Below are 23,758 nucleotides of genomic sequence, written 5' to 3'. Positions count from 1 at the left end.
TCTAATAATGATGAATAATGTCTATGAACTCTCAGCTATGTCTTTTTCCTCTTTGCTGATAATTCTGCCCTTATAGACTTCCGTTCTAGTTAGAAACAGGTCAGTCACATAGTATGTTCTATAATTATCATGTTCTGGACTTCTCCCCTTCAGCTATTTTGGTCACCTCTTGCATTTGCAGTTTTGTTTTTGTTTTGTTGTTGTTTTGGCTACTTACATATCATTGACATTCTGGGAGCCTGAGAGTGTCAAATTTGTAGCACTAGACAAGTAAGCTTCTGCGTAAGTTTTGTGGGTCATTAATTACCAACAGCTATGAGAGCCAGAGTGACACACCACTATAAACAAGGACATCCATGTTCTCTCTAAATTCATGACCAGAGCACACTTCCTCTTCTCTCCCACCTCATTTCTTCATGCTCTAGTTATATTTGGGTATATGTTTGTATTGGTGGCTTAAATAACAGAACGGATTAGAGGACATTTTAATAACCTCTGTTTTACTGACAATGACTTAAAGGGCAGCTTCATCAACACCCATAAAGGGGCATCAGCTGGCTTCTGAGGAAGCCAGATGGCATGAAGCTAGGCAGGCTTGATCACTAGGTATTTCCTGTTCAGGAAGGCAGAGCTGGTTTCCCTTATTTCAGTGACTACCCTTTCTAACCCCTAAAATTTCCCTACTCCCTGCCCTTAACATTCTTGTATATATACCTTTTGCATCCTCCAAAGATCTCCATAAAGTCAGCCCTGTCTAGTTCCTGTACACTCTAATGACCACACGCTGGTCAGGAATGAAGGGTGGAAAGTGCCCTGACAGGACTTTGCAAGGCTATGGGGAAGACAGCACAGAGGTTGGAGGCATGGAATTTGCAGCCACTTTGCCTGGCTCAAGTCCTGGCTCTACCGCTTACCAACTAGGTAATCTCAGGTAAGTTTTTAAATCATTCTGTGCTTCTGTTTCTTCACCTGTAAAATGGGGATAGTTGTATCTACCTGATAGGGGAGTTAAAGATTAAATGAGTTAATATTTGTAAAGCATTTATAACAGGGTCTGGGCCCATAGTAAGTCACTGCATACATCATTTTAGAAAAATTTCTCTGACTGACTTAGAGGTCTCCTCTTCAAAAGCTATGTAGGAATATAAAGAATACTCTGAGCTAAAATACAGTAAAGTGCAATAGGCCAAACAATGTTTAGTGTAACATACAGTGCATCGAAGTCCACATAGTCCCGTTCCGCAGATGAGGATACAGAAGCTCAGAGAGGCTAGGTAACTTTTCCAGGGTTCTGTAGCTGGCTGTATATGACAGAGCTGCCATAACTAACTGTAAAACCCTGAGCAGGTTACTTAGCTTCCCCGAGCCTCTGTAAAAACAGAGGTTTTGTATGTGTGGAACAACTCTTCTTTCACTCCTTTATGCTAAGTATGAGCCAGGAAAGTTCATTCTGTTGTCTGGCTTGGCAAGTGCTTGCCTCAGATCCACCATTCAAACCAGTGTTGATCTGTTCATACATCACGCCTTTATGGAGGGCCTAACAGGAAGGCTGTGACACAAAAGGATGAAAAAAACACAGCCCAAATTTCAGAAAGGTGTGCAGGAGCCAGAGCTGGTGGCACCAAGCACTAACCTAAGGAATTTAGGCTTTGATAGGTGGGTATGCTTATATGCTTGGTGTGCCCCACCTTCCCCACCTGATCCCTTCTCGGCCCTGCTCTCTCAGGAGTCGGAGGCCAATTCCAAGGCTCCAGGCTATGGGTTCAGCCAATGGGAAGCGCCAGGAGGAGAGATAAATGGATGGAAGGATGAACTTATTTATTTTCTGCCTTCTCTCTACCAGGATGCAGTTCTGGCAGGGTCTGTGTCCCTTGACAGGGTCAAAGTACCTACTGAGGACCCCTCTTCTATGGCCACAGCTTTTACTGAGTTCTGGTATCCCCACCCTTTTCCCATTGTGCCTAAGGTGGTAACATTACTAGTGGTAGTTGGTCCCGGGGTGCTCCACCATCCCTTGTAGGTTGGTTTCCTTTACTGTTCACACCACTATAAATAATCCCTTTATTAAAGACTTTTCAATGAACCCTTTGAGTGTGCTGGCTGTTTTCTGCCTGGACCCTAATACAGTAAGCAATGAGAACCATTACATTTTTTTTATGTGAATTAGGTGGAAAAGAATTTAAGAGACTCTAGACAAAGAACCAGTTACGATATCAACTAAAAGATAAGGAGGGCTTGATGGAGGGAATGAAATGGAGCAGACAGCTATCAACAGGATCTGGGGTAATAAGGAGGAAGGGAAGAACCAAAATCGACACTGAACTACAGACCAAGATCTTCCATAAACACAGGCACAGAATCCTCAACAAAGTATTAGCAAGCAGGATCCAACAATGTGTTAAAAGAACACATCATAACTAAGAGAATTTAATCCCAGGAATGCAAGGCTGGTTCAACATTCTAAAATCAATTACTATAATCTACCATATTAACAGTCATTAGTTATTAGACTGCATTAACTATAAATGCAAATTGAAACTTATTTAATGTAACTACACACCTATTAAAATGTCTGAAATTCAGAAAACCTGGTATCTAACGCTGGCAAGGCTATAAAGCAACTGTTCATTGTTGGTGAAAATAAAAAATGGTATAGCCACCATGGAAAACAGTTTGTCATCTTATGAAGTTAAATATATACATATCATATAACCTTGCAGCCCCACTTCTGGTATTTACCAAGAGAAACAAAAACTTATATTCACACAAAAGCATGTATGTTAATGTCTATTTTTCTAATGTCTAATACTGGCTTTATTTGTAATTGTCAAAACTGGGAAACAACACAAATGTCCTTCAACTGGTGGTGAATGGATAAACAAACAGTATGTCAATGCAACGGAATACTACGCAGTACAGCAAACGAATGAACTACTGATGCACTCAACTGACAAAATAAATCTCAAGTGCATTATGCTAACTGAAAGATGCCAGACTCAAAAGGCTCCATACCGTGTGATTCCATTTACGTGACATAATGGAAGAGGAAAACAACAGGGACAGAAAATAGTGATTGCCAAGGGTTGGAACTGGGGGCATGCATCAACTGCAATGAGCTACAGGTAATTTTGGGGGATGGGTGGTAAAGGAACTGTTCTATATCTTGACTATGCTGTTAATTACATGACTGTGTGCATTTGTCAAAACCCACAGAACTGTACACTAAAAAGAGTAAATTTACTGATATGTAAGTTATATTTCATGAAATGGGACCCCCTAAAAATGACACTGAAGTTCCAAACATAAAATGACAAGTTGTAGTGTCATTAAGAGAAACAGGGAACCCAAAAGGCCTGACTTATTGAGACTTGTGCAGAAGCTGGGATTTGTGGACTCTGTTCTTCCCAGACTGGTGGAATATTATCTTACCTTCTGTATGCCTACTCCAAGGAGCCACAGCTTCTTCAAAACCATAGAAAGAGACCCCACTCCCCACCGTGGAAGGCAAATCCAGTCTGGCCCTCATTTTTCTAAGTTCTGGAACACAGTCACATCCATTTCTTTATTTATGGCTACTTCTGTAATACAACAGTAAAGTAGGTGACACATCGACCATATGGCCCACAAAAATAAAAAAATATTTACCATCTGGCCCTTCATAGAAAACGTTTGCTGATCCCTGCCCTATCCCATGGGTTATGAAGCTAGGAGCTCCAAGTGACAGAATATAGTCATGAAGGTAGCCAGGCCTATGATAAAAAGAACACCCTACCTCATTGTGTGTTTGAGGAGGCACAGATACTGGGAATTCTGGTGTTAGTGCATAACGTATTCCGTAGGCAGCTTGAGTAGGAGTCAGACCCTGGGCAGAAGGTGCCTAGGAATCCTTTTCTACCAGATGCAACACACAGAACTAAAACCTGTGTTTCTTAACCTCTCCTGCAAAAAAGAGGTATCTTAAAAAGATAAATATAGGAAGAAGGGACCATTTGGTAGAGCCTCTGGTAATGTTCTTTAAAGGAGGTAATCTCCATTGACAGGCACCTTTTCCCCTCTTTCTCCCTTCTTTCTGTCTGAAATGCAGACAGTATGGCTGGAGTTGCCATAGTCAAATGACCACCAGGAGGCAACCTGAGGATGGAACAGTTTTCTGCAGACACTGGCACTGAGATGGTGAATCACCCTCAAGGAACTCCATTTCATGGACTAGATAGGCATGTAAACACATCTGTTATTCAGTATAGGTAGAGCAACAAAGACATGTGTGTAGCATAGAGAACAGCCATCACTAACAGGGCCACAGGTGGTGTGCAAGCATGAAAGGCTTCCTGGAAGACAGGATGTAACAGGTCAAGCTGATCAGAAAGACAAGAGGTCATACGACCTGTCCAACACATCCAATGACAAGACCCTCCCTTTACTGGTGGCTCGCTTCTGTTCTGGGGCCATTTCAGTCAGAAAACTCTTCTGTAGATGGACCTGAAGTCCTCAGTCTTCTACATTGTGGAACTACCTGTGAGGAATGATTCCTTATTTATTTATTTATTTATTAAGATTTATTTATTTCAGGGCGCCTGGGTGGCTCAGATGGTTAAGCGTCTGCCTTCGGCTCAGGTCATGATCCCAGGGTCCTGGGATCGAGTCCCGCATCGGGCTCCCTGCTAGGTGGGGAGCCTGCTTCTCTCCCTCTGCCTCTGCCTCTCTCTCTCTCTCTGACTTTCATGAATAAATAAATAAAAAAAATAAAAAAAAAAGATTTATTTATTTCAGAGAGAGAGCACAAGCAGGAGGAGCAGAGGGAGAGGGAGAGAATCTTTTTTTTTTTTTAAAGATTTTATTTATTTATTTGAGAGAGGGAATGAGAGAGAGAGAGCACATGAGAGGGGGGAGGGTCAGAGGGAGAAGCAGACCCCCTGCTGAGCAAGGAGCCCGATATGGGACTCGATCCCAGGACTCCAGGATCATGACCTGAGCCGAAGGCAGTCGCTTAACCAACTGAGCCACCCAGGCGCCCGAGAGGGAGAGAATCTTAAGCAGACTCCGTACTTAGCACGGAGCCTGACTCGGGGCTCGATTTCACAACCAGGAGACCATGACCTGAGCCGAAATCAACAGGACACTTAACCGAATGAGCAACCCAGGTGCCTCTATCTGTGATGTTTCTAATGAAACTTTTATGTTTCCTTTAAACTTCCTAGGTAGTGGTAGGTCGTTTGCACAATGACCACAATAACTCCCTTTTTTTGTTTTCATGCCATCAGATAGTGAATCACCTCCCACAATGACTCTGGACTTAATCATGTCACATGCTCTGGCCAATGGCACAAGAGCAAAATGACCCAAGAGGTTTGAAAACTACTTGTGCGTGAAGGCTTCCTCTCTTACTGCTCTTGGGTTGTCTTGGACCATCACCATGTGAATGAGCCTAGACCATCCTGCTGGATCACAAGAGACATGTGACCAAAGTCATCCTCACTGCCCCACCTGACACAAAGCCAACTGCTAGTTATATGAGTGAGACCACCCTAGGCCATCTAGTTCCAGCTTAGCTGACCCAGACCAGAACAACCACCCAGATCTCCCAAAGAATCATGAGAAAATAAAATCAATACATTGTAAACCTTTAACTTACACGAGGTTATAGGTCAATTATATACCAATAAACCTGGGGGGATAAAAAGAATCATGAGAAATAACATTTGTTTTAAGCTACTGAATTGTGATGTTTGTTGTAATTGTTTGTTATATAGCAAAAGCTTACTGATACACTCCTTTACAGACAGAACTCCCTAATTTCCATTTGTATGTAGACACCACATTTTGCCTGTCCATTCATGTGTCCATGGACACTTGGGTTGCTTCACATTTTAACTACTGTGAATGATGCTGCTATGAACATGGGTGTACCAATTAGTTTTTTTGAACCAAAGTTTAAAACTTTCCTCTAATAAATGTCATTTAACTTGGGCATTTATTTACCAGTTGAGATCTTTTTGAATATTTATCTACTATTTGTACCAGCTTTGTATCAGATGCAAATTTGATTAGCAGGCTATGTCTTCAAGCCAAAATAACTAACTTAAAATATTATATTGTTATCAAATGCACACACACGGAGTCTGAACTGACCAAAATTTCAAGGCCAGTAACCAACTGTTCACAGTTTAGGCACCCGGCACAATTAGCCCTCAATCAATGTTAGATGATGTTGTTCTTTATAAACCCATATACGTTTCAGTGTTCACCAGTTGTCCTTCCCTGTGCTCAGAGGCCATTTGTTTAATAAAATGTTCTAGTATCTTTCTGAGGAATAAGTGTATCAGCCTCCCTTTAAAAACTGAGACAGAGGGGCGCCTGGGTGGCTCAGTCGGTTAAGCGACTGCCTTCGGCTCAGGTCATGATCCTGGAATCCCTGGATCGAGTCCCGCATCAGGCTCCCTGCTCAGCAGGGAGTCTGCTTCTCCCTCTGACCCTCCCCCCTCTCATGTGCTCTCTCTCTCATTCTCTGTCAAATAAATAAATAAAATCTTTAAAAAAAAAAAAAAAAAAACGGAGACAGATGTTGCATGTCGCCCAACTTCTGGCATCTCCCTCTGCTTCATAATGCCTCAAAAGTTTATTGATAGTATATGGGGCTATAGCATGGTCACCTGCTAGTTTTCTCAGACCCTAGGGATGTAATTCAAATGGATCAGGAGAACAAAACTGTTCTGAGAACTGGGTATTCTACCTTCCCTGACCCTGCTTTTTCCAGATAGGTAACCCCCTACACACACCACGCAGCTAGGTCTTTGATAAAAGGAGAAATATAATAGAGGAATTGAGTAGTTAATGTTTTCTCTGTCAGATTATTCTCTATTTATCCTAAGTACCTCTTGGTATATCTTTAAGAATTCTTTTGATTAACTGCTTTTTTTCAAGTGTCACTACTTGTTCTGAGATTGTCTCCCTGATCCTATTAGAAGCATCCAGCTCTTCAGAAGCTTGCAGATGGATAGAGTGTGGGTGGTTCTAGCCAAGCTATTTAAAAATGTATCTATAATAGTTTGCCCTGTAACTATTCTTTTTTAAAATTACAAATTATGCTTTCTATTTTTCAGCATCAGGCTTCTAAAAGAGCCATTAGGGATTTCTAAAGACAAAGTTACTGCCTTGTAATACTATCTTTACCCTGCAAAGCACACAAATGCAGTCAATTGTTTTTCAGCTAAAGTATATATATATATTTAAAGATTTTACTTATTTGACAGAAAGAGAGAGAGAGAGAGGGAGGGAGGGCATAAGCAGAGGGAACAACAGAGAGAGAGGGAAAAGCAGACTCTCCGGGGAGCAGGGAGCCCGATGCGGGATTCCATCCCAGGATTCTGGGATCACGACCTGAGCTGAAGGCAGCCGCTTAGCCAACTGAACCATCCAGGCACCCCTCAGCTAAAGTATTAAATCATTAGTTCAATGGGGGAAAGGAAACTCAAAGAAACGGTGTTGGAACAACTGGATGTCCATATAGCAAAGAACCTTGACCCCTCTTCTCTCACTATTTATACAAAAATTAACCCAAAATAGATGAAACACCTAACTGCAAAAGCCAGAACTACAAAGCTTCTAGAAAAACATATCAGAACATATTTTTAAGACCATAGGTCAGGTAAGGAATTCTTGAACAGGATACAAAAAGCATAATCCATCAATAAGCTGTATTTCAAATGGAAAAAAAATTCTATTCAGTCAAAGACACCATTAGACAAAATGAATAGGCAAGCCAGAGACTAGGAAAAAATACTTGCCAAATATATACTGTATGTAACTTGTATGCAGAAGGACTCCTACAAAACAACAATAAAAAATGAACAACCCAAACTTGTAAAAATGTTAGAAGACTGGGGCGCCTGGGTGGCTCAGTCAGTTGAGCGTCTGCCTTTGGCTCAGGTCATGATCCCAGGCTCCTTGCTCCCCGGGGAGCCTGCTTCCCCCTCTCTGCCTGCCACTCCCCCTGATTGTGCTCTCTCTCGTGCATGCGCTCTGGCAAATAAATAAATAAAATCTTTTTTTAAAGATTTTTATTTATTTTGAGAAAGAGAGAGCGCACAAACAGGGGGGAGGGGCAGACAGAGAGGGGGAAGCAGGCTCCCCAGGGAGCAAGGAGCCTGGGATCATGACCTGAGCCGAAGACAGATGCTCAACTGACTGAGCCATCCAGGTGCCCCAATAAATAAAATTTAAAAATAAAATAAAATAAAAAATAAAAATGTTAAAAGACTTAAATAGTCTCTTTAACACCAAAGATACAGGAATGGCCAACAAGCACATGAAAAGGCATTCCATGTCATTAGTCATCAGGGACACACACATCAAAACCACAATGAGATACCCACTAATGGCAAAAATAAAAAAAAGAGTGATAGCACCAAAGTTTGGAGAGGATATGGAGGATATGGAGCACACGGAACTGTCATACATTGTAGGTGGGAGTGTAAGACAGTATAATCATTCACTTTGAAAAACTGTCAGTTTCATATCAAGTTAAACATATATTAACCCAATGACATAGCAGCTCCACTTGTTGATATTTACCCAAGAAAACAAAAACATATGTCCACAAAAATGTATAAAAAATGTTCACAGCAGCCTTATTCATCATAGCCCCAAATTGGAAACAAACCCAAATGTTCATCAATAGGTGAATAGATAAACAAGTTACGGCATAGTCATTCAATGAAATATAGTAAAGCAATAAAAATGAATGAACTATGAATACATGCAACAACATCTATGAATCTTAAAAATATGTTGAGTGAAAGATGCCAGGCACACATACAGACCAAAAACCCCACCGTACTGTAGGATTCCATTCATATGAAGTATAGAAACACGCAAACCTTATTTATAGTGATAGTAGTCAGAAGGTGTTAGTGGTGGTGGCTGAAGTGGTGGTGGGGGTACAGGACTGAACAGGAAAGGGGCACAAGGAAATATTCTAGAGTGATGGAAATATTCCATATTCTGTGTTGCATTGTGCTTTCATGGTGATACAACTGTAACAACTTATCAGAAGGAATACTTAAGATCTGTGCATTAATCGTAAGTAAATTATACTTCAATTTTTTTTTAAAGATTTTATGTATTTATTTGACAGAGAAAGACACAGTGAGAGAGGGAACACAAGCAGGTGGAGTGGGAGAGGGAGAAGCAGGCTTCCTGCGGAGCAGGGAGCCCGGTTCAGGGCTCGATCCCAGGACCCTGGGATCACGACCTGAGCCGGAGGCAGACGCTTAACGACTGAGCCACCCAGGTGCCCAACTTCAATTTTTAATCACCCTAAGTTGTTGTATTTAAGAACATAGAACAAGCTTTTCACATCTTGAAGATTCAGATTCATAAACAAAATGAATTTATGTGAATTAAAAGTCTCTTTTTTCAAAAACAACATAAAAACCTCGTCAGCTTACTTTTGGAGATATCAACAGTATAGAGACAATGGCTGCAGCCAAGAGAGTGAGTTTTCCGAGGAATTAACTTCACACTAAGGCCAATGATCTAGTCAGTCTCAGCATTTCCTAAGGGTTTCTGAAGACGGCAATTTCCACTAACCAATGTCAAAATGGGCAAGCGGCTGAGCCGCAGGTGTTAGGTAAGTAAGTCCTCACCACTCACAAACAACTCATACTAGGGAAGGGAGGGTTCAAAAGGAATTCTTCTGTATTTCTTTTCTTTTTTTTTTTTTAAATATTGATTAAATTCTTTCTTTTTTTTTTTTAAAGATTTTTATTTATTTATTTGACAGAGAGAGAGATAGCGAGAGCAGGAACACAAGCAGGGAGAGTGGGAGAGGGAGAAGCAGGCTTCCTGCTGAGCAGGGAGCCCGACGTGGGACTCGATCCCAGGACCCAGGGATCATGACCTGAGCTGAAGGCAGACGCTTAACGACTGAGCCACCCAGGCGCCCTCTTCTGTATTTCTTTATGCAAGTAAAGTTAATAATGGCTTTAAGTAAGAAATTATGTGTAACAGTTTGTGGTTACAGCTACATAGGTTGGACAACAAGACTTGGCATACCACAAGAATGAGAAGCCTTCACTCAGTGCCCACCCCCACCACGCCTCAGAACCAGCTCCACACCTGGAGTTCCCCAGCACAAGCAGCAACCCCAAGCTGTGCCTCCTCAGGGCATCCCTCCTTCCTCTGAGCCATCTCTACAGACTGCCACAGACCTCTGACCCTTGAGACATTCCAAACGGCCAGTATCTAGAGGCTAGATTTTTCTGTGGATGAATTTTTCCAGTAATTCTAACCTCATATAAAATACGCTAAGGGGAGGCACTTGGGTGGCTCAGTCATTAAGCGACTGCCTTCAGCTCAGGTCATGATCCCAGGGTCCTGGGATCGAGCCCCCCGCATCAGGCTCCCTGCTCAGTGGAGACTCTGCTTCTCTCTCTCTTTCAGAGAAATAAATAAAATATTAAAAACATAATAAAATAAAATAAAAATAAAATATACTAAGGGGCACGTGGGTGGCTCAGTTGGTTAAGTGTCCAACTCTTGATTTTGGCTTGCGTCGTGATCTCAGGGTGGTGAGATGGAGCACCACATAGGGCTCCATGCTCCACACAGTCTGCTTGAGATTCTCTTTCTCTCTCTGCCACTCCTGCCAGTGCTCTCTAGTTCTCTCTAAAAAGAAATAAATAAAATCTTTTAAAAAAGCTAAAATAAAGCACTGTGGCCAGAGGGAGGCCAGGACCCTAGTTATTAAGTGAAATGGGCCCTCAATCTAATTAAAAAAAAATTTTTTTTAAGATTTTATTTATTCATTTGACAGACAGAAAGAGAGAGCACGCACAAGCAGGAGGAGCGGCAGAGGGAGAGGGAAAAGCAGGCTCCCACTAAGCAGGGAGCGATCCCAGGACCCTGGGATCACAACCTGAGCTGAAGGCAGATGCCTAACCAACTGAGCCACCCAGGGCCCCCCCTCAACCTAATTTTAAAACAGATTGTGACATTAGCTTAGCGAATCATAGCCTGTGTTTCAGGTGCTCATGTATAAAAATGATACCTGTAATTTATGCAAACTGATTCATTAATAAATATTTACTTTAATTACCTACTATTGGCCAGGCCTGGCAAAGCACAGGTTATGTTGGTGAGCAAAGCAGACAGTTTTTGCCTGCAGAGAGTTTACAGTTTAGCAGGAGAGATAACACAATCAAATCATCACATAAATATGTCATTACAATTTGAGATAAACATTATAAAGAATAAGAACAGGGTACTCTGAGAGCATTCAACAGGATATGAATTAATCTTATTTAAAGAAATGTTGGGGCACACCTCGGTGGCTCAGTTGGTTAAGTATCTGCCTTTGGCTCAGGTCATGATTCCAGGGTCCTGGGATTGAGACCTGCATCGGGCTCCTTGCTCAGCAGGGAGCCTGCTTCTCCCTCTCCCTCTGCCTGCCACTCCCCCTGCTTGTGCTCTCTCTGACAAATAAATAAATAAAATCTAAAAAAAAAATAAAGAAATGTTGGGCGCCTGGGTGGCTTAAGCATCCGACTCCTGATTTCGGCTCAGGTCATGATCTCAGGGTTCTTAGATCGAGCCCCCTGTCGGACTCCACACTCAGTGTGGAGCCTGCTTAAGATTCTCTCTCCCTCTCCATCCCCCCAACCCCTCTCAAAAGAAGAAGAAGAAATGTTAAGTAACATATCTGTAAAGCACTTTGAGTTCCACGTGAGAAAGGCATTACTCAAACACCAAGACTGAATTACTAAAAAAACAATGACACGTTGGTAGTTCAGTAAAGAAAAGAGCATATTAAAAAGCCAATTTGTAATCAGCAGACACTGCCTTCTCCCAGAGTAGTGTTCAAGCCTTACCCAACAATAGTTCTTCAGTATAAAACAGGTCCAGGGACACCTGCTGGCTCAGTCAGTAGAGCATGTGACTCTTGACCTCAGGTCATGAATTCAAGCCCCAAGATGGGCATAGAGCTTACATAAAAAAAAAAAAGTAAAAAAAAAATAAATAAATAAAATGGGTCCAAAAGAAGTAGAAGAGCGAAATTGTTCAGAACTTCAAACTGCAACTGTACAACTATCTTATGTTATGTATTCGAGGCACCATGGCCAACAACTCTACAGAACTGGTCATAAATACTTTAGCTACCTGGTATTTGTCAAATACAATTAAAATGTTGCAAAATCCAAGGGCCAATTCCCATCCTCATCCCACTTTGATGCTGACAGCAGCAGCATCTGATAAAGCATGTTCCACCCTCTTAGAAACACTCAACTTCCAGAACACAAATTTCTCCTGCTATTCTCTCTGGCTACTTCTCAATCCCCTCTGCTAGTTTCTCCTGATAATGACTGTGGTAACCACTATTCAGTCTCATGGCTTAAATATATATACTATCTATTTTCTGAGGACTCCCAAAGTTTTTAGCCAGGTCCTCTTTCTCAAGCTTCAGACTAGTATAAACAACTGCCTATCTGATATTTCTACTTGGATGTTTATTTTATTTTTTTAAGTAGGCTCTACACCCAATGTGGAGCCCAACACGGGGCTTGAATTCATGACCCCGAGATGAAGACCCGAGCTGAGATCTAGAGTCGGATACTTAACCAACTGGGCCACCCAGTCGTCCCAGATGTTTATATTAATACACATCCCAAACTTAAAATGTCCAGAATTAAGCTCCTGGAATCCTCCCCATCCCCCACCAAACTTGCTCTTCCCACAATGGCTTCATCTCAGAAACTGGTAACACAAATTTTCCGACAGCTCCATTAAAAATCTTGGGAGTAATCCTTGATTCTTAGTTTTCGCTCACACTTCACATTTGATCCATTAACAAACTGTGCTGGCTCTCTACCTTCAAAATATATCCTGAATCCAAGCACTTCCCAGGACTCCCATTGCTACCATCTCAGTTCAAGTCACAACCCCCTCTCTTGCCTACATTACTGCAATTGCTTAACTGGCCTCTCAGATTCTACCCTGCCCCAATCTATTCTCAACATAGCACTGAGTGACTCAATTAAAATGTAAGTCAGAGCAAGTCACTCTTCACCCAAGCCCTCCAATAGGCTTCCCATCTCTCTTGGAATAAAAGCCAAATGTTCTTCCACTGACCTACAAAGTCCTACATAGTCTGTCCTCATCCCCTTCTTTTATCTTTCTCACCTTATGTCCTGTTTTGTCTCACTCACTCTGCTCCAGCTACAGTGGTTCAGTACTGAATGTATCTCAAACATGCCAGGTATGCTCCCGTTTCAGGGCCTTTGCACTTACAGTTCCCTTTTCTGTATAGCTATCCACTTGGCTTACTCTCTCCCTCACTTTCTTCAGGCCTGTACTCAAATGTTATTGTATCAGAAACAAGTTATTTCCTCGTTGTTTGTCTCCCCCAACCACCCCTGCTAGAATGTATGGTTCTTTAAGACAGGGAATTTTTTGTCTGTTTTATTCATTGTTGTATCCCCAGTGCCTAGAACAAGGCCTGATATATAGTGGGTGCTCAATAAATATTATTGAAAAAAATTAAATATTTCAGATTTTGTTCCTGCATGGTTAGTTAATAAACCAAGATATATATACCGAACTCATCAAAATTATATATAATTCAGTAGCGCCTTGCAATATGTTAACCAATATAATAGAGATGACTTATGTCACTAATCTAAGTAGTTTGGAGCAAAATATGATTTAATGGTTCAGGAAAGAAAACAAGCATCATATGATAACAGAATAGCTCTGCCTGCCACTTGGGATTAGGAAAATGAGCAGCTGCTCTCATTCTTAAACTACAACTTGACCTGCTAAGAGGGCGCCCTCACCTAGAACTGTCTCTCCAACAACTCTCCTCCACATAACATGACCCATGATTACTAGTTAGCTCAGTCCCCTTACAGTCAAGTTTCCTCCCTCTAACAGAGAAGCACACTGTATGTAAAGGGTCTTGTAGGACAATGACCCAGCACTTAGAGATTATGCTCAAATATAACAGACAACTGTGAAGGGAAGGCAAATGAGAGTGGACTCCCTCAGGTGACAGTTCATAAGGAACCACTCTGGCTGCAGTGAAGCCTGCCTGCCCCCCCGCCAGTCCATCAGTACATCTCACCAACTGGATTCAATGCCCCTGAAATTCATCCGCTGTTCTGGTTCCTTAACAGACACCTAATGTTTCTCCTGGTCATGACCTTTTCTTCCCTAGACTTTAAGTGCCCCTAGGATAAAGCCCAAATTCCTTGATGAGGCTCACAAAGCATCTCCCAGTATGAGCTGGACCCTTCCCCAACTCTCTACCTTGCCACTTTCCCTTTACACTGTATTTAACATGCTAGCAGCTACCAAATCTAACTCCTTCAGTCTTGCTCTGAGATTTTGGTCCAAGTTGTTTGCTCTGCTTGGAACAATCTTTTCTAACTTATTCAGGCTAACTCCTGAGATTTCTCTCCACTTAAACACCACTTCTTTAGAGGCCATGCCTAGCCTGGGTTAAGTGATTTGGCTCACAGTTCACAGCAGCCTGGGCTTTGGTTTTCAAAGTGCCCATCATACTTCACTGGGATCACCTATTTAGTGTCTGTCATGATAGCAGGATCTTGCCTATCTCACACAGTGCTGTCACTAGCACAAAACACAGTGCCTGACACAGAGTAGGTGCTGAGTAATGATTGAAGAATGAACATATGAATGAGTAAGTACAAAAATGAATGAATCAGGAAGTCAGGTTAAAGCCTATATAGAGAGGCGCGTGGGTGGCTCAGATGGTTAAGCATCTGCCTTCGGCTCAGGTCATGATCCCAGGGTCCTGGGGTCGAGCCCCGCATCGGGCTCCTGGCTCAGCGGGGAGTCTCCTTCTCCCTCTGCCTCTGCTTCTCCCACTGCTCCCACTCCCACATAGGAGCAGGCATTCTATATATATCTCTGTGTTTCAAATGAATAAATAAAATCTTTAAAAAAAAAAAAATAAAGCCTATATAGATGGTGCACTGACTAGAAGGCAACAGTTTTCCTGCCTAATTCCTTCTTTGCCTTTCTGATTTTAAATAAATATTGCAAAAATGATTTAAAATATTAAAAATCTTAAGAGTATAAGCTACTTTGTTCTTTTTTTTTTCCTTCAAAGTAAGCTCTATGCTCAACATGGGGCTTGAACTCACGACCCCGAGACATGCTCTGACTGAGCCGGTCAGGCACCCCAATTATAAGCTACTTTGAATGATGCCCCAGAACTGATACTGTGGAACACTACCCTAAGAGAAGGGCACTGTGACTTAACACCCAGTTGCAAAGGGATCTGTAACATGAGAGCATAATTCTTGGGCATGATAAAGGAAATAAAACCGTGAAGGCCAATTTTAAGTTTAATTGTTTTGCAAAACTCAGGACCTGTTGGGGAAATAAGCAGGAATGCCTTCTACATCAGTCATGTACCAAGAATTAATTAGGACGATGCATCTAATTGTCCCCCAGCCTTCCTTTTGGCAACCCTGACATCTGGAAATGAGCCAGTGTGGCAAATAGGCAGTCAATGTCTGACTAGAAGAGCCAGACCCAAAGAGGAAAGACAACCATACCCCCCATGATCAGAGCCTGGGCAGGAGAGGCAGGGGGACAGTGGGGCTGGGGTGGGGCGGTGCAGCCTGAGTTGGACACTGCATGTTCATAGCCGAGGGAGTACCTACAGCATGTACTTAACAGTCCGGTACCACCGGCAGCACTGCTTTCCGACAGATGTGAAAGCATCTTTACCTGCATTTATGTTACCACTGAAAAAGCCAGACTAAAGAAGCAGCTGTTGAGTTTTACAAATCACTTATGATAAAAGTTTTGGTCCCTGGGTTTCAAAGATCCAGAGGCTCTCTGGAGAAGGTTTCGTTTCCCTGTGATTTGTTTGTTTATTTTAACAGTGCCTACACTGATTCAGCGACATGGTCACAGATTCCTGCCCTCTTATTGAGAGCAAAAACATAAACAGGACAAAGGAAAGAAATGCTTCTCCCTCAGCTCCACAAGCTGACATGGTAGTAAACCTCTAGGCAGCTACCACAGGATGAGAGCACACCCAGCGCTGGCCAAAGACACCAATTCCCTGTCCCCCTGCCCTAGTCCGAACAGTGTCCACACTGGAGGGCACTAATGAAAGACCTAATGACCTGTCCAATGAGGCATAACTACCCAAAGTACAAAAGGGTGAGCTAAATTGGGTCATAAAGGAAAAATTTAACACCCACAGAAGTATCTAGATTGCCATTAGGTCTAAAAGTTAGCTTCAGCTGATGATTACAGTAGGAAAAAGTACTTATTTGCCCACTATATTAATTCTTTATTGCTTTTGAAAATCTGGCAATAACAAGATTATTTTTTTTCTAAGACTGCTTTAACAACCAGTTCCACACTGACATCCCTCTGAAAATTCCATCCTCGGACCTACTCTCTACCACAGCAACGTTAGCTAACCCTTCAATTTCACTATAACCTTCATGCAAACATTCTTAACTTCCAATTTCCAGACTCAACAACTTGTTCCAGCTCTAGCTCTACTAAATGTCTGCATCTACTAGAAATCCCCACCTGAGTGACCTACCAGCTGCTCCCATCCCAAATTTGTCTTTCCTCTCAAACGTGAACTTCCTCTGTGCACCCCCCAACCCTTTTAATGGCACACTATGCAGTCACCAGAGTCCTCTTCTCATTTATTCCCCAATATTTATAAGCGCCACAATGAGTCAGGCATTATGCCAGGAATTGGGGCACAGAGCAGTGATCCAGACAGGCTAGGTCCCTGGAGTTTAGTTTCCATTTCCTCCTACACCCATAGCTGAATACCAAGGACTGATTTGACACAGGAACACAATGAGTGTTCAGAGATCTTTCACTGTGGCAGGCACGTGAACAAAGACTCTGCCTTTACTTTTAAATCACTGAGGTAAAGCACATTTGGCCATGATGCATGTGAAACAGCCAACCCTAGAGAGAAGAGTATTACATACTTTGATTTTGGACTAGGGCCCAAGAAAGAAGAGGGCGAGTTTTTAATGATGATAAACATTTTTCAACGTGCTCACCTAATTTACTGACGTCTTCTAAGTGTTTTCCACCTTCTACATGGATAAAAGTACTCTTCTGGGAAAACTGGTATTTCTATGGCAGTAAGAGACACTCTAGAGAGTCACCCATCTACCTTCCTTCTGGATTTCAGGTATAGGACATCCTTTTTTTTTTTTTTTAAAGATTTTACTTTTAAGTAATCTCCATACCCAACATGGGGCTCAAACTCACTGAGATCAAGAATTGTACGCTTCACCAACTGAGCCAGCCAGGTGCCCCTTGGATAGAGGACATTCGTAGGGCACCCTGGAACATAGCAATTCTGACTGGCATTCTCTACTTTGTGTTATGTGGCCTCTGGTGACCAAAAAGACTAAGTATTAAGTAGTTCACTGGTGACTGGAAATGCCCAATGCCCTTCACAAGCATCTCCTTCTTATATGCAGCAAACTGCTTACCAACGAGGCCATGAGCACAGTCAGCTGTGGTTTCATTTAACGATCTTTTGGCTGTTGAATGTGGATCTAAAATAATCTAATCTCAGGTCTTTGCCACACCATGTTCTTTATTCTTTTTTGGGGGGGGGCGGTTAATGTGTAATGAAGGAAGCTGGTTATAAAATACAGGATGTATATGGGACATGTACTCCTGAAAAGAGACATTCATTTTATATTTTAGGATTTTCTGATTATTGTTTAAGTGATACCACAATGTCTTGTCTTGCTACTGAGACCCTAAGCTCTTTAGGGACCAAGACTGGTTTTATATGGTATTAAGGAGATAATAAGTCCCCCAAATTTCACACTTCACATTATTTTGGTAACATTCCCATAACACTTTAGAAATTACTTAAAGACATTTAAATGTTTTTTGAATAACAATCTTAGTATATCAGGGCTATAAAGCATTAAAGGAAAGAGAAACAAAGATCATTTTTAAAAACCACCATGACCAGAAGCAAGCCCAGGCCTGGAGGAACCAAAACAGCCATTTAAGCACAATCATTTAATTTTGAAAATAACATCGGATAAGGAATACTATGTTCATTTTCTCCATTGCTCTAAAATACAAGCCACTGGCACAGGAATATCAATGTAAAAGGCTGAAAAGTAACAGGAAATATGACTGATGTCCCCACCACTCCCTTCTCCCTGACAATCAGAGGATGCCTGACAAGACAAACATTCTATTTCACATGATCCCAGAGCCACTCCAAGAGAGGCCCCCCAGAGATGATAACCATTTCCCAGCAGTAACCAACATCAGGTTGCGGAAAACATTAACCACATGGAACATCCTCTAATATGCTTTGGAATACCGTGCTACAAAAGCATCCATCAAAACACACCAAAGAGACCCTAAGGGTCAAGATTATCTGTCAACAAGCACCAAAAATCCCCAACAAACAAACAAACAAACAAAACAACAGTCTTAGGGGCACATGGCTGGCTCAGATGGAAGAGCATGCAACTTAATCTCAGGGTTTTAAATTTGAGCCCCACAATGGGTGTAAAGATTACTTTAAAAAAATCTTAAAAAGAAATAAGTCTTCAAAAGCTGCATATGCTGTGTACAGTGTACCCTTCAATTATACACATGTAAATTCATTATCTAGGTAGCCACATTACTGTCTGGTTCCAACTCCTGGGATAGGAAACAACTTCTGTCAGCCCTGTCCCTCAGCACTTTAATACAGTCATAGCGTAAGAGGTGAAGGTCTGCAGAGAGAAAATAAGCCCCAAATCATCTTTTACGCTAGCAAGAAACTCTTAGGAGGGTTTGTATTTTAAAATATATACTCATGGGGCGCCTGGGTGGCTCAGTTGGTTGAGCGACTGCCTTCGGCTCAGGTCATGATCCTGGAGTCCCGGGATCGAGTCCTGCATCGGGCTCCCTGCTCGGCGAGGAGCCTGCTTCTCCCTCTAACCCTCCCCCCTCTCATGTACTCTCTCTCTCTCTCATTCTCGCTCTCTCAAATAAATAAATAAATCTTTAAAAAAATAAAATAAAATAAAATATATACTCATGGCGGGATGCCTGGGTGACTCAGTCGTTAAGCGACTGCCTTCGGCTCAGGTCATGATCCTGGAGTCCCTGGATCGAGTCCCGCATCAGGCTCCCTGCTCGGCGAGGAGCCTGCTTCTCCCTCTAACCCTCCCCCCTCTCATGTACTCTCTCTCTCTCTCATTCTCGCTCTCTCAAATAAATAAATAAATAAATCTTTAAAAAAATAAAATAAAATAAAATAAAATATATACTCATGGCGGGGTGCCTGGGTGGCTCAGTCGTTAAGCGTCTGCCTTCGGCTCAGGTCATGATCCTGGAGTCCCGGGATCGAGTCCTGAATCGGGCTCCCTGCTCAGCAGGGAGTCTGCTTCTCCCTCTGACCCTCCCCACTCTCATGCTCTCTCTCATTCTCTCTCTCAAATAAATAAATAAAAATCTATTAAAAAAGAATACAATGATTTTCATAAAGCTTTCTGACAGGATTTGATTACCATTGCCAATTTCCCCCATAGATTACAAACCCTTCTGATAATACTCCATTATATCTCTTGAGGTATATATACAAAATATTTCCACAGATAGAGAAAAATCAATAAAATGCACAGCCACAACATCATAGATATTGTATGGCACTGATTTATGAACCGAAGATGAAATTTTGTTTCTTAATTTGACCTATTAATATCACCATACTTTTTCATTTTTTGAAAAAGATTATTTATTTGAGAGAAAGAGAGAGACTCCTGGAGAGAGAGAGCAGGAGCAGGATGAGGGGCAGAGGGGGCACAGGGACTCCGGGATCATGACCTGAGCCGAAGGCAGATGCTTAACCGACTGAGCCACCGAGGCGCCCCGAACACCACCACACTTGAAATGTATCTTATCGGGGCACCTGGGTGGCTCAGTCGGTTAAGCGTCTGCCTTCGGCTCAGGTCATGATCTCAGGGTCCTGGGAATTGAGTTCCGCATCAGGCTCCCTGCTCAGCGGGGAGGCTGCTTCTCCCCCTGCCTGCTGCGCACGCTCTCTCTCTCTGACAAATAAAATCTTAAATAAATAAATAAATGTATCTTATCACTCTGAGGGGGGAAGAAAACCTGCTGCAAAATCATATATACATTGAAAATTAGTTTTATCAAGCTAGTAAGAAATTGATTTTATTGATTAGAATCAGAGACCATCTTTTAAAAATCACACACTTCTTTTTACATTACAAATCTTTTGTCTTTTTTTTGTGGGGGAGGGAGCTGTCATTGCTAATCCTACTACTAGTGGATTCTAGTAATACTATAGCAATCATATATCCGAATTTTTCCAGCAAATAAAAATAAATGATCAGACCCAGACCAATCATTCCATAGGAAAAGTGGGGCAACCAGGTGGTAAGAGAAAGCCTGACAACAGAATTTTTATCCATAAAATGGGGAGCCCACCAACAGAACTGTCTGCTGAAAATTTTCACCTCTTAGTCCAGTCTCTAAATTCCTAGTTCAAAACCAGTACTTTTTCACATTTTCTGTAAAATGGATGGCCTTAATTGAAACTTTTGTTCCCTGGTGTACACAGCTTTCCAGAAGAAAAGGAGTTTCCTTATGAAGAATCAATCTAGCTTCCCCAACACTTAAAGACAACCATCTTCTCCATATCTCAATAACATGTCTTAAGTGTCTTTTCTAATTTAAATAGGTGTTCCCTTCAAGTGAAGGGTCATACACCAATGGCTCTTCCTTCTGAGACCTTTGTGCCCCAGAGTTTACAAAATTCTTCTGGGGGGTGCCCCAACTCGGTTCTGGATATTCAAAAGGGCACCCACTTTCTTCTGTAAGATGGTTTATAACCTTTCCTGCTGTCTAGCCAACAAAGCTTTAAACTTTTCTCTTCTTGTCCCGTTCTTCAGATTCAGCTGCAGTTTGGGAGGTAAACTCTTCACACAACCATTCACAAGTCCTGATCTCCCCGCCCCCATTTCCTTCCTCCCCATTCATGTGATAACGTCTTGATGGGAACACCTTACCTCACCTTTTGTCTCCGCTAGTCCTTCTGCTTCCTTCCTGAGCTTCAAAGCTAGGCCGGGGCCGTTGAGACGTGGCCAGTGGGCATTCGGTGACTGGCAGAGCCACCCACACTTTCTGGAGAGTCGTCCCCTCTCCCATCTGCCACCTGAACCCTCTTTCCTTAAATAAAGATTTACCCCCTAAAAGCCCTATCTCCCCCTGAAAGACGATGGACCAGCGCCCTTTGTCTGAGGCTTCCACACCTCACATCCTTGTCCACAAAGCGTCAGTCCACACAGGTACGGTCTGCTCCGGGCAGGGCAGGGGAGCCTAGGTTTCCTCGTCCCGTAAAGGGATGGGTTATGGCCGAGGTCCTTCCAGGAGCCCAAATCCTACAATTATACGACCATATCTGTAGGTCCTATTTCCGAGGTTGGGAAGACTAACTCCGGGGCGACCCCCGAACTCGACGACGGCGCTGGCAGTTAGAACGGCCCCCTCCAGCCTAGGCTCTGAGTAGCCCCGCCTCCGACCTCGGGCGCCGGGCCGCCGAGGAGGCCCGGTAGACGCCCGCTGGCTGCCTCGCCCTGCCCTCCTTCATCCTCACCGGCCGCCGCGGGCCCGCCTCTCACCTGGCATGCTGGCATCGCCCGTCCCGCGCTGCCCTGGAGACCATGGGTCTGGACCGGTCTCGGCCGCCACCCGCCCGCCAAGAGGGGGGCTGGCGGGGACGCGCGGGCCCCGGAGTCTAAAGCGCAAGCACCGGGAACGCGCCGCCTGGTTTCTAAGGAACCGGGAGCTCTGGAAAGGGAGGGGCGGGATGGCTGGAGGTCTGCGCATGCTCCCTGACGGGGGTGGACCTGCGCGGGGAGGGGCCGTGATCAGAGATTGCGCATGCTCGCACCTTGGGGGCGGAGATTAAGTAGGTTAGCGGAGGGCTTGGTCATTTATTTCCGGCGGTGGAGGCGGCTGGGCCGGCGTATAGCAGCCTCTGCTTCTTTCGGGTCCTCCAGCCCGGCAGCAGTAGTGAGGAGGTACTGGGAACTGTGGTGGGCCTTGGTCTGGAATTAAGGAAGGTCTGGTGTTGGACACAACGACCTGTTGTTGCAGAACGGTAGTTCTCTTGAACTCGCTGGACTTCTTGGCCTCCTGACTTCTACAGTAATGACTCTTTTCTGTTCTCTGGTGCCTGTCTGGGCTTCTCTTCCTCTGCATGTTCTTGGTTGTTCCTTAGATGCTAGTGCTCCTACTGTGACCTCAGTCTCCCAGATCTCTTTACTGGAGTCTGTGTCCCCACAAGTAAATACCATTTTGTAACAAGACTACTCTGGTTCACCATTATTACTCTGTCCTCCAGAGTAATGAAACCTGTAACCTATAAGCTTTAGTGTAAAGCAGGCTATGTTGGAAATGTAGGATTAGGGGTTATTTCTGCATGGGGAGCCCCTCCCCTGCTTTTCTGACTCCTGTGAGAGTCTGGAGCCCCACTCAGCTGGTATTAGAAAGGTGTCCCAGCCATCGTTCCAGAGCAACCTCTGATGCAGAACATGTCAGTTGAGCTGAGGCAGCTGTTCTTGCTGAGAACTGGTGACCAGCGGGGTATCCCTGCTTTGGAAGGTGACAGGACTTCCTGCCACTGCTGCCACCTTCTGAGCATGGAAGGCTCCAAGAGTGATGAGAAATGGTAATCTCTAACCTCCCTCTTCTGATGGGGTTTTATCCCCCTTAATCTTTACCCCTGGATTCTGAACAGCCACGCAGAATCAAAGTGTGCTTGTGTTTGATGTTTCTTACTGTCTCAAGATTCACTCTAGAACAGGGTTTTTCAACAGTGGCACTGTTGACATTTTGAGCCTGATAATTCTTTGTTGTGGGGTGCTGTCTATGCATTGTAGGATGTTTATAACATCCGTGGCCTCTACCCAATAGATGCCAGCAGCACTCCAACCCAAGTTGTGACTACCAAAAATATCTCCAGTCACTGGCAAATGTTCCCTGGGGGGCAAAATCACTCCCTGTAGAAACCACTAGTCTAGAGAGAAATTAAATCTACTCTGGGTTTATTTATGGAACCAGGACTTTTGTGCTTAATCTAACATTCCATTCTTCCCTCCAGTTTTCCCTAGGAGAGTTCTGTCAAGGAATAGTCCTATAACCGAGTGAAGCACACAGGTACTATATCCCTCTATGTCAAGCCACCCCTACACATGCTATAATCCTCTACCTCCATGGGGTAGAAATTAATCACGTTCTTAAGGGTGGTGAAACTGAAGCTGAGAAAGGTTAATTTTCCAGTTACCCAAGTTAGTAAACAGCCAGAACCAGGATTTTGAGCAAGAGTACTTTCTCCTCAGAGTGACAGGAAGCTAACCTCAATAAGCCTCAGAAGCCCTCTGACCAGTGTTTGGGACGAGTGTATTTGGGCTACATTAAAATCTTATTTTGAGGACAGGAGGACCTGTGGCCATCTTTTTGAAGGTGAATTTTCTTCTTCTTTGTCTCAGATGAAAGCTGTTTCGGGGGAGAGAATTGAAGCCCAAGTGCCTATCCTCTTTGGGGTCTCACCTGAAGTCTTGAGGGTCCCTGAGGGGTAGCAGGGGCCTGGGAACTTGAGAGGTGAGCTGAGTAAGGGCCAAACCCTCAGGACAAAGTGAGCCACACAAGGGGCGCCAACACCGGTTAAGACTCAAAACAGAGACCAGACACT

The 23,758-nt window shown here is 43.3% G+C and overlaps 1 protein-coding gene and 1 long non-coding RNA gene across 5 annotated transcripts in view; one reads left to right on the top strand and one right to left on the bottom strand.

Annotated features, from left to right (window-relative positions):
• Window positions 1–21,906, bottom strand: part of GFOD2 (Gfo/Idh/MocA-like oxidoreductase domain containing 2) — a 38,661-nt gene extending 16,755 nt beyond the window's left edge. The window contains exons 1-2 of one of the 4 annotated variants that reach the window (XM_054511292.2): window positions 21,684–21,824; window positions 11,868–11,981 (exon numbers count right to left, since the gene is read on the bottom strand). Coding sequence is in view for 1 of the 4 variants with exons in the window: in XM_045890901.3 (XP_045746857.2) it covers window positions 21,684–21,891 (208 nt within the window). In the remaining 3 variants the exon portion in view is untranslated. Of the gene's footprint in view, window positions 1–11,867; window positions 11,982–21,076; window positions 21,619–21,683 lie in introns of those variants that run through there. The other 3 variants (XM_045890901.3, XM_045890899.3, XM_064580960.1) reach the window with 3 other exon arrangements.
• A 72-nt stretch (window positions 21,907–21,978) lies between these two features.
• Window positions 21,979–23,689, top strand: LOC123855346 (uncharacterized). The gene is made up of 3 exons (XR_006793503.3): window positions 21,979–22,212; window positions 23,168–23,223; window positions 23,556–23,689. It is a non-coding gene; the product is annotated as an uncharacterized LOC123855346 (long non-coding RNA).
• Window positions 23,690–23,758: the final 69 nt, after the last annotated feature.

The sequence above is a fragment of the Mirounga angustirostris genome, unplaced genomic scaffold, assembly GCF_029215605.1.
Source record: "Mirounga angustirostris isolate CCGP_5_RB_7025 unplaced genomic scaffold, mMirAng1.0.hap1 SCAF_16, whole genome shotgun sequence".
In the NCBI taxonomy this organism is placed as follows: Eukaryota; Metazoa; Chordata; class Mammalia; order Carnivora; family Phocidae; genus Mirounga; species Mirounga angustirostris.
The sequence above is the reverse complement of the archived record's forward strand: the minus strand, read 5'-3'. Positions and strand labels throughout refer to the sequence as shown.